This window comes from Formica exsecta, unplaced genomic scaffold, assembly GCF_003651465.1.
Source record: "Formica exsecta isolate Colony F162 unplaced genomic scaffold, ASM365146v1 scaffold48, whole genome shotgun sequence".
Taxonomy (NCBI): Eukaryota; Metazoa; Arthropoda; class Insecta; order Hymenoptera; family Formicidae; genus Formica; species Formica exsecta.
Genome location: NW_021852035.1, coordinates 394430 through 406334, shown reverse-complemented (window position 1 = coordinate 406334; position 11905 = coordinate 394430). Strand labels below are relative to the sequence as shown.

Sequence of the window (11905 nt, the reverse complement as noted above, 5' to 3'; positions counted from 1 at the left end):
ATGAATTTCTTTCTAAGAATATAATGTAAAGACATGAAGCGATATGATTTAAGGCATAACATTTTTCTTTGCTATATATATTATATAAATAATTATATCGTTAAATTCAAACTGGCGGACTTTTATCGACAGTTTTATATTTTACGACTTTAATTAGTCCCTTAGATATATAAATAATTAACTGCGATCTGAATCAATATTTTGATACCTTGATACCTCGAATTTATTACACAACGTGAGTAGCAATGCACCATTATCTAGCACTGATTAAACTTGTTAATGATGCTTCCAAACTTTGATTAAATGGAAAAAACTAAATGTTACTCATACAATGCTTTTTGCAGTATATATATAATTATATGTTGTTAAATTAGTTAGTGGCAATTAAACATTTTATTTTTGTACACAATATTATTTTTATTAATGGCAACGCATGCAGATCGAATATGATTTTTTCGACTAATGTTGCGCCGAAATTTATCAGACTACTTGATAACGCTACTTATAATGAGTAAATGACTCTATGAATGTAAGGTTAAACATTATCTTACTGTAAAGGTTGCGGGTGGCGATTGCTCGGCGGCGGTGCCGTTTGAGCGGTCGATGTTGATGGTGCACTCGCACTGCTAACTCGATGAACGTGCAGCTGATGTATCTGCAATTGCGCCGCGTCTTCGCCAAGGAACGAGCATCTCGAGCATTGCCTCCTGTTGTGTACTTTGAGCACGTGCGTTGAAAGCCGCTCGGCGCGGGCTGCTTTGTACTCGCACAAACTACACGCAAAGGGCTTCGTGTGGGTGTTCAAATGCCGCTTCAGACACCAATTATCAACGCCGCTCCATGGACAGTACACGCAAGTGTACCTTAAAAATTAAGAATTGTTAATTTTTAAATGTATCGCAACAACGCGTACTATATTAATTATATATCGTTGCAATTACAACAATCGCGTTATGGAAGGATATTACAGAACGAATCAATGATAGCTAATAGAAATTATCACAGAAATTGGCTTTTTACACTAGAAGAAAATCCGATTTTAATTAAAAGAAGAAGAAATTTGGAAAGTCACAATCAAGATGTGACAAAAACAAATTGAGAAATGAACCTTCGTTCCTGCGCGCTCTTGGAGCCACCTTTAAGATGACTTTTGCTATTGCAACCGCCGTTTTGTACGCGCCTGCCCGTGTTGCAATTATTCGTATCGGGTTGCATGATTCCTCCCGACGCGGGCATGGCTGTCGTTTGATAAATACCGATAGTGCCGGTACCCGATGTAGCGACATTCGGCTGTAACTGATAACCCTTGTTGGTAGCGAAAGTTGATTGACAATTGATGTGTTGCTGCTGCGGTTGCTGCTGGCTACTCGCATTGGCAGTCGCCGCTGTTGGCGTTATCGCTGTGTCCTGCTGCAACGGTTTCGATGCACTTCCCATCGGTCTTCGTATTTTCGAGACCTCGTAAACATGATCGCGATGCATTCTCATGAAATGCTTCTTTACGTGATCGGCGCGATTGAAGGGTTTGAAGCAGATGTAACAGTGAAACGGCTTCTCCTCGCGGTGGATGTTCTCGTGTCGCGTGTAGAGATCGCGTCTGTCAGTTCCATAAGGACAGTATGGACAAGTATATCGTTTACCACTCACGGATGCTGTGGCGGAGGTGGTCATCGTAGCTGTATTCTATGACAATTTATATATGTTGCGTTATATTATCTTTAGCAATAAACGTAAATAGGGTGTCTACTGGAAAAACATGGAAAACTTTCTTGGAATTTATTTTGTACCTGGAGAAATCAGAGAATTCTCATAGAATTTTTTATATATAGGGTAACACGCAACGACTGTCCCTTAGGTACATAGCGTTATTTCTTACCAAAAACTGAGTTCTGTGAACCGCGCGCCTAATACTGTGCGTGAGCGCTCGGCGGCACACATTATCAGGCGCGCTCATGGACGTGCATCCGACTAAAAGTCGGCGCTGATTCGCCCGACTATACTCAATAATAACTCCTTTATTAAATCTTTATAGAAAAAAATGGTTTAGGACTTTTCGACTCAATCTTTGGTAAGGAATAACGCTATATATTAGTAGGCGTTCTTTACGTGTTACCCTGTATATATTGAGACTTAGGGAATTTTTTAAAAAATCCTCTCTGATAATCTTGCTCCTATATTGTAAGCAGTCGGCAATTTAAAATATATTACAAATATATATTTATCTTTGCTTATATATCCAATGTTTTAACAAAATATTTAATATATGTAATACATATTCTGTATTGTAATTTTTAGTCATTAGAATTTAGCATTAGAAAACGCATAGAATAAAAAAACTTATTTTAAAAAATGCACCAAAAAATTTTTAAAATATTCTTTTTATTTGGAAATTTGAACAAAGATACCTGGAAGTTCAGGGAATCTTCAGGACATTTTTTTAAAAGATTCGAGTGGACATCTTGGTTTAAATTAAAAAGCATATATATGCTGCACATGAACAGTTACTATGATCTCGTCAATTTTTTTGAATTTTTTTAACGTTTATATAAATTCATAACAAATGTAACACTTATGTTTATTCTTATATATGTTAAACCAATGAGTTTATCTTTTTAAATTGTCGAACAATTATTGTGAGTTTATAAATAAAATTGTTGGAAACCTTTCGCGATTTTTAAAAATGAGATGAGATAATTTCATATACCTGCATAAAAGATCTGAAATTTAATTCAGATACCTGTTGCAGATGCTGCGGCGCAGGAACGGATGGCAGTTCTTGCAGGAGAAAGCTCGAGGTAACAGGCAATAAAGCCGCAGGTACAGTCTGTGTTTCTTGGGTTCTTCTGGAGGGAGGTGCCGCCCGTTCGGCGCGTTCACGGAGTCTCTCTAAATACATGACTACATCCTCGGCTTTAAGATCTGCTTGCAAATAATCCTTGCGGGGCGAGTGATGCCTGTTTCTACTATTATCGGGCAGGATCCTCGAGGAGTGATGTTCCATGAAATGCTCTGCAATCTCACGTGGGCTACCTGCCATGACATCGCCTGTTGGCATAAGGTCAATTAAATTCCGAAATACATTCTTATGACAAACTACAAAGTTATAGAACTTTATACTGTCTCGCAAAGGTTAATCCTACTAAATTTAATTTAGATTTATATTTCATTTAGTTACATTAATAACTGCAATGTAAATGTATTAAAGAATACAATAATTTTAGCATATTATTTAGTTTAGTAGCGCCAAGTTTTTTTAATTACAATTTTTGATTTTATTTGATTTGTATAAATTTTTAATTTTTGTATAAATTTTTAATTTTTTGTATTAATTTCTAAGTGTTTTAATTTTTCTATTAATTTTTTATTTTATGTTTTTTGTGTTTTGTATTATTGGATATATTTTTTTTATTATTGAAAATAGATAAATTTCATCAAGTGAAATAATAATTTTGAAATATATTTTATTTTTTTACTAATCAAAATATTCTATATGTTTATGATAAGATGTTTTTATTCTGTTCGATATATATGTTTACTATAAGATAATACGTGCGTGTATATATGTGTGTGTGTGTGTGTGTGTGTGTGTGTGTGTGTGTGTGTGTGTGTGTATTTTATATCTGATGTAACTATCCACAAGTATTACGAAGAATTTTCAGCTTTATTTTTTTATAAATGATAGCATACTATGTACGCTATATAACACTGCATTCTTGATGCCAGAATTCAGACTAGCAACACGACTTTGTAGTGGAGGTGATACACGCATAAGCGTGAACCGTGTAGATATATAGGGGAAAATAGGGTAAAACCAGGTACCTTTTGAATTTGTCTTCCTACAAAAAATCAGAGGGCAAAAAAATTCTGCTGGTCGTTAGTAATCTTTAATGAACCTTGAACTATGAGAAAATGAGGCTAATTGCTGAAAAAAAATATTGTTTACCAAGGATAACAGGATTTTTTGAAGAAGTCAAAATACTCAGTTTTGTCCTACAGGTAGGATAAAATCAATTACCCATTTAAAAACATCTAAAATACCGCGCGATTACAAAATTTTTATTTATTTTAATCAAAATATTCAGGACTTTATATTATTTAATGTTTTAACTTTAGGAATCTCAAAAAGCTATTTTTTTTTTAATGTTTTCTTTTTCTGAGTGGCAGTCTCCACTTCCAACTGCTTTTTGTAGAGAGACAAAATCAGAATGGCAGTTTTTCCTCTTTTCATTATATGAGATATGTAGGTACTCGGTTTTGCCTCAACACGAGGAAAATAACAAACATGGCGGCTGTACATTCCAGCGTAGAAAGTGAGGATCAAAACTAGTGCGATATACTATCTAATACATACAGAATGCAATGCTGCATTTACCAAAACAGATGCTTTGTGTAGAAAAAATTCACGACGACTCGATTGTTGCCCCAATATCGATCTTTTTCGGCCCGAAAACTTTGAATTTTTCCCCAAAAAGAAATATTGTGTGCACGTGGCCACGATTCATCTTAAAATAATGATGGCGTCAATTTACAACTAATAACACGAGTTGGCCAAAGATAGTAGCATTTATCACGAAGAAACAGAGATACCCGGTTTTATCCTATTTTCTTCTCTGTGTGTGTGTGTGTGTGTATATATTTCATACCTGATGTAACTATCCATAAGTATTACGAAGAATTTTCAGCTTCATTTTTTTATAAATGAAAGCGTGTACGTACGCTATATAACACTGCACTCCTAATGCCAGAATTGAGACGCTAGCAACACGGTTTTGTAGTGGAGGGGATACGAACACAAGCGTGAACCGTATATATAATGCGCAGAGCGCTCTGCACATTGCATGTACACGGTTCACATTTGTGTGCGTATCCCCTCTACTACGGAATCGTGTTGCTAACGTCTCAATTCTGGCATCTTCTATCGCAAACTTAACCTATACCTGCTTTTTATTGAATAAAGAATAAATGAAGGAGCATTTACCGAATTTGATATATAATTTACTACATAAATCTATCGCACATATATAAATTTAAAAAAATATGTTAATCTATTGCATAGCATGTGATAAAATATTCTCACATTTACATTGACTTAAAATTTTCCAGAAGATTTAAAATGCAAAGAATTTACATGATTTCTCAAGCATTGTGTATATTGCATTTCATTTTATATTTTTTCGCGTGCACACGTAATGAACTAATCGAGCCTCGTTATACAATCGTATCAAAGAGCTTGCAGTTATTGGAGATTTGTAACATTATAAAAATTTCGAATTAGGATACATATTTATATTGCTAGATAATATAAAAACTGCAAATGGTTTCCTAGAAAAACGCGAGAACCATGAGATATAGCCGTATAAGATAATTGTTCAAAACGGTATGATCGGTAATTAGCAGGGGAATTTTTCTCGCTATCTACCCTTACTAATCAACTTATTTTTATCTTGTATCAGTTAAACTTTTTACATGGTTAGAAAATTACTCAGCTATACTCTGAGTGCTCCATCGATCAAGACCTTTAAGCTTATGGAGATTGTAAACAAGTTAGCTTTGCAAAAAAAATTTTTAGAGAGGTTTATAGAACGTTATTTTAGACACGACAGTACATTCAAATGCGTTCGCTGAATATTGTTGCAAAAGAAGACATTTAGCAATGCATATATCGGATGTACTTACCACATTCGTCACATCGCCATGTAGCTTTTCCGGCGTGATAAGCTGCGATTCGGCTTCCATCAGTGCCTTTTAACGGTTCCTCGTCATACGTCCAGTTTCCATCGTCACTGCCGTCTGTACCATTTTCGGTATCTTCGTCGTTTTTGTACGAAACAGACGTTTCAAATTCGTTTTGCACGCTCGACGCTGCATAAACGAGATTGTGATAAATAACATTGAGCTCTTTGTATTCACACACACACAATGGTGAAAAAATGCATCACTCTTTTATACAACAAAGCGCTCGTTAAACCGTATTATATTACTATCGATTTAGATATTAATTTAATTTTCAATAGTAAAAATTAATTGCAATTTCAAACGTTTAAGCAGATTGTTAGTTATAAATGAAATTATCTTGATTGTCTATTCATATAATTAACGTTGAGCAATCAATCAGATAATGAAATATCAAATTTTAATTTTGAATGATAGTTTTAAATTATAAAATTGCATTGAGCTTATGAGTTACACGCGTATAACTGTAACTGCATTCCAATGGTGCATGTGTGTCGCGTAGGAAAAGATATTTGCTATATAATTCGCAATTACATATATGTATAAATATAATTGATTATACATTATAATATTATTGAGATAATCTTAATAAATATAATTAACAGTTGATAATTTTGAAATGTTCATAGAACGCAATAATTTTTATCGTTAGTTTATTCTTGAATTCTAGAAGAAACTTTAACTTACTTCTATGATCGGGATCTTCGCCGTAAAGTTTTCTAGTGATTTCCTTAAACATATCCTCGTAGCAATCAAGCCTGCTAATTCCGGTGCCACTCCCCTCCATTTTACAGCCTTAACGGTCACTTACACAGAAATAATAAATCTTTTCCTTTTGTGTTGTGTTCCTAGGCAATCCGTCTACCTGCGTGCCGAGTCGTCGTCAAAGAGACCTAAACTTTAAAGAAAATTTCTCTGTTCTATTTTCGGCATAGTTTATACGTTGAGTTAGAAGTTTCTAGTTATAAGTTCGCAATGCCAGAAGCACGTTACATATTTGCGCGAATACTGTATTTTACAATTTCAAGATGACAACAAGAACTATCAATGATATTCATACCATGTATTTTAGACCATATCCATAGTATTATGTAAATTTTGAGATTTTATAGATATAACGAATCTCACTAATTAATAAATGCAATGTAATTGTCAGTAAGGTTTATAGTATTAATTTTAGATTTATAATTATTTTTTACTCTTATTCACGATTAGCGTTATACGCGTTTGATTGCGTAAAGTTTTGCTCTCTATCGACGATATAACCGTGTGAACATATTTCACCGTGCGTGCATGTGCCACGACAAATAGAAAATAAATACATTCAAATTCTCGGGGGTGTTTCCTAAAGTGTAAACATGTGGGATAGCATGGCAGAGAATGAGGGGAAATAGTGTGCAAAATTTCATAACGGACATGCTAACAATTTCTCTGGGATACTATGAGTATTAAATTCGAAATAGTTAGACAATGCACAGGGTGAGTTATGTTACCTAAACAGACTTTCTCTTTTTCACGGTCATTGGTAGAGAAAAACATTGTAGGTTTAATGATCTCTAAGTTCTTATCGAACTATTTTTTTCCATACAATACAATAATACAGCTTTAATATGTGTATGTATAATTACATATTTTTAATATTTCTAACTTATGTGTTTTTTCTTCATATCTTAACCAATTTCTTATTGTAGAAATAAGATTTCTTTTAGAGTAAAAGATATTTCGTTTATTTAAAGGATTTCCTTATTTTCTTATATTTTTCTACTTATTTAAAATTATCAATTAATCGATATTTAAACTAAAAACAAAACTACTTGTAACTTCTTTCGAAAAAATATATAATGTGAGGATAGATCCTTCAATTAAATTACTAGGTTTTTAAATTCTGAAAGTAATTTCTATAAAATTATTCTTCGAGAGTTATGTTTTCTTTTTCTTTCTTTTATTTTTAACGATTATTCTTGCTCTGTCTTAAAATCTCTAATTACAATGAGAATGGTTTTAAAAAAAATATTACATATTCTTTGTGTTTCAAGTTTTATTCTTGAAGATTGTCTTCTGCAGATAGTTTTATTTTTTTATGTATCTTTTTCAGATTTATTATAAACATTTAGCTATTGACTTTTACCTATCTTATATACCGTCTGTCTTGCTTTCGTGTTCCGATTGATTTCGATCGAATGATGCATGCACAAAAATTTGGCACCGCGTTCTGCAGGAGTGGCGACAGCATCCGGAATGAGGAAGGAACGAGCGGGTATTGATCGTCACGATTGCCGCTCGAGTAACTGGGAGGGGAAACGAACAACCCTCTACTGACAACCCCGCAACATGTGTGCGTGCACATAAACCAAGTCGGTTGTGTACGTAGATGTGGAGGGGAAAGCAAGAACGTTGAATCCATGGAAGGGGTTACTGCGAAGAATAAATCAATATTCCCCTCTACCGTCGGTCGAAAGCACGTCCCCTAGAAACGACAGATGGTGGCGCGTGGAGGGTGTCTGGACTATACCGGTGGAACTTCACGTTTCTGCGCCGGTTGAGAACCTCTGCGTCATAGCACAGAGAAAAAGAGTAGGAAAGTTCGGCGAGGAAAAGAGAAGGAGAAGGAGAAGAGAGGGAGAGATGACACGACGGCGAGAACATGGTCGTTCGGCATAAAGGCAGAGACACAGTCCTGACGAGAAAGAGAAAGAGAGAGAACGAGACAGATGGATGAATAGATAGACGGAGAAAGGAAAAGAGCGCGAGCGAACGAGAGTGATCGGGAAGCGAAGGAGAGAAAGAGAGAGAGGACATGCGTGCAATCAGCCATTCAAATTCATCCGGAAATTATTGCCGGCTAACCAAGGACGCCAAGCAGATCTTCTCCGACGCTCGCGCGCGTGTATTCGTAAATACATGCGCGACTGCACACACGCGCGCGCACGTATGGCCATCCGTCCAGCCGAGAAAGATCCCTTCCTTTCCGCTTCGTTCTCTCCTCTCCGCTTCTCCGGAAGCGGCGCGCGGCTAAACCTTCGTCCCCAGCCATCATCGTAATGCTGTCTTCGTCCCGTCGTTGTCGCGTATGCGCGCACACATCGTGAAGAAAAAAAAAAGCTACCACCCGCATCATAATTATTCGCGTTGAACATCGCGCATACGATATTGCGGAAAACCGCGCGAACAGGCCGTTCTCGTGCTTCCCGCGCTGAGAGATGTTCTCCCAGCGCAATATATACTCCTCTCTCTTTCTCTTTCTCTTTCTCTCTCTCTCTCTCTCTTTTTCTTTCTATCCGTCGCACGGGTGCGCGTCGAACACCGACGAACACACGGACCTCGCAGATACAGCCGCGCCGCGCGCACTTCTCGATAGGTATTCGCGTGCGGCCTATTCGCGATACACACAATACGGCGGCCGCGGCGGCCTCTCCTCTCGCTCTCGTTTGTGCGCGACCCGGCATCATTCAGAATCGCTCTCTCGCGTTCGGTTCTCGCTCTATCCGCTCGCTCTACTTCTTCGTATCCCTTCTCACCGTCCTACTTTGCACTTTCTCCCGATCGTTCGTTCTCAACGCGCAACACAGTGGAAGAAGTGGAACAACACACATCTCGAGAGGAACGTGTCCTTGGCGAAGACACCGTGTCATAGCTGATACCGTACTGATACTGGATGATGATGAACACCCGAATACATGACGAACGACGACGGACAGGACGCAAGAGCACACAAAACGAGCACGAAGCCTCACGGATACACTGAGACGTTTTGAGCACAGGAAACTGGCAGATCTTAGGATTTACTTACGTTCTTATGCCGGTGGTGAAGACGAAGTGGATGGAAATCGTTGTTCGAGAAAACGTTATGCTGGTTCGGTTGCAGGTTGTTTCCTCGACGGCAGTCGGGTGGCGAGTGGGTGGGCAGGCGGGGTGGCAGGCGGATAGAAGTGGGTGGCTTGAGCGGGTTGGGAGTAGCGGCGTGTGGGTGGTGGGAGTGGGGTGAGGGAACCCAATACCACCCTCCTCGCCCATTCAATCCTCTGGTATTAGGGGGAGCAGTCGAGCCTGTTCCCAACTGCCCTCCCTCCCACCATACATCCAACAGCCCACCACACACCAACAGCTGGCGACGATAGACCCGTTTGTGCGTGTGCGTATAGACTCTGTCTCACACGTATACACCCACCAAACGCACACACATATCCACCTTCGAGCCTCCCTGCACGTCTATCTCTCTACACGTGTTCACTACGCAGCCAAGCACTCCAGGGGCGAATTAGGCAGTAAGAGAGAAGGAGAGGAATTGAAAGAGACGACGGGAGATCCGGGAAGACCTTCCAGATCCCTTTTCAGGGAACCTTTAAAAAGGTTTAGAAATTCTAGCCTGCTTGCTAGAAGCCTTACAAAATATTGCCATAACGTTTTCAGGATCCTTCTTTAATCTATTTTTCGAACTTTACAGTATTTTGAAAAAAGATAGATTGCGAACTAGCAAAAGTTAGCATAAATCTTTGAATAAAAAAAAAAAACAAAAGAAAAGAAAAAAAAATGGATAATTTATATCTATTCCCCGATATTTTCTTGTTTTTATATTTATTTCATAAATTTTCACGTTGTTCTCCGAAATTAACTTGGAGGAAACTTGTTTCTAATACAGGCATTGGCAAATCGATTGTTAGGTCTGAACTTGTAGATTACGTTGCTGATCGATTTCGTCATCGTTTTCGCATGGCGAATATAAACAAGAGTAAGTCACTTTGATGTTTTATCATTTCTAATCATATCCAAATCGGAACTAACATGTCAAACGAAAACAACGGCACATATCTCCAATATAGCAAATAGTCTCACGATTTTAGAAGGCGCTGCTAACGTACGTAGACACAGCATCACCCTACCAAAGGCAAGAACACTGCTATCAGAAGCATACTACGACCGATAAGCAAGCAATCGACCAAACCGACCGTTTTCAGAGAACCAAGCTGTATCTTGGTCGGCATTCTTGACTGATTCCCTACTGAGTACGAGGTGTTGTAACCGGCGAACCTTCATTTACATTGCACCCGGTGTTACCATGTGTAACGTTCCGTGACGCGGGTCTAAAATTAACTTTCAGAGTTTCGTCCCGTCGCTTCGTTATCATCCAACCGGAGGCCGCCCCCCACGCGTGAGCGCAAAAGTCGTTCAACGAGGGAGCGAAAGACGCGGCGCCTGCATCTCCGCCGCGTCTCCGAATCGCAATTTAGGAATGCATTTGATCGTCGTCGGCGGCGACGTATTGATCCCCTTTAGACATTCCCTTACGCTGGCGCGCGTCCGCATCTCTTACGTAGACGCAAGATGAAAAAAAAACTGACGGAGGGATGGATGATGGTGTCTGGTATTGGCCGCGGTCGCGTGATCGATCGAAGGCCGGAAGGAGGAGATGGTACATACCGCTCTCTTTCGCGCGGGAAAAATTTCCGCTCTCGCACCATGAACGCGGAACTACTTAACTTAAAAGCCGCTAAAACGGCGATGTACCTACCAAGGACGGGGGCGCGAAGAGGGAGAAGGAGAAGGGGAAAAATGAGATTTGCCACGAGAAAACATAATATTCCTGACATACGGGGGATGAGATTTTCATAAAAATTTTAAGTATAGTTTTGTGAAGCTTCGTCACTTTAGAAAATGTAACGTTTTTTATAATTATGAGAAAGCTTTATATCCATATTTTGCGACAATCCTCGCATCATCGTTGTCACAAATGCGTTTTGCTTTCGCTTTCTTTTAGTGTTTATAGCACTTTTATTATTAGCTTTGTTTATTAATCTATTATTAGCTGCGCCGTATATAATATTCAAAGTTTATCGAGAAAACGTATTAATAACTTCGAGTGAGTACTTGAAGTTATCTTAAACAAAAACAAAAAAAAAAAATTATTTAATGTCAATCTTATCTTACACATGTATAAAACAAAATTAAAAATTGTGCGTAAATATTTAATAATCCATAATTATATTAATATGTTGTGTGTAGATTCAAGAATTCTTATTTAATATTAACGGTACTAGTAACATTGAGGCATGATACACTAAGCTTGAAAAATGTCAAATAAACAAATTTGAGACAAGTTTTTTTGTGTAAATGTGATAAATAATCATTTCTGAATTTTATAATACCGCTATAAATTAAAAGCTGTTGCCGATCT

At 37.8% G+C, this 11905-nt stretch overlaps 1 protein-coding gene across 8 annotated transcripts in view; it reads right to left on the bottom strand.

Moving 5' to 3' along the window:
* LOC115241367 (zinc finger protein 658) overlaps window positions 1–11659 on the bottom strand; it is a 15320-nt gene extending 3661 nt beyond the window's left edge. For 2 of the 8 annotated variants that reach the window (XM_029817089.1, XM_029817097.1), the window contains exons 1-6: window positions 9524–11659; window positions 6421–6631; window positions 5677–5862; window positions 2705–3045; window positions 1109–1683; window positions 552–863 (exon numbers count right to left, since the gene is read on the bottom strand). In XM_029817089.1, coding sequence (XP_029672949.1) covers window positions 552–863; window positions 1109–1683; window positions 2705–3045; window positions 5677–5862; window positions 6421–6520 — 1514 coding nt within the window. In that variant the 5' untranslated portion in view covers window positions 6521–6631; window positions 9524–11659. The other 6 variants (XM_029817091.1, XM_029817090.1, XM_029817092.1 and 3 more) reach the window with 6 other exon arrangements.
* Window positions 11660–11905: the final 246 nt, after the last annotated feature.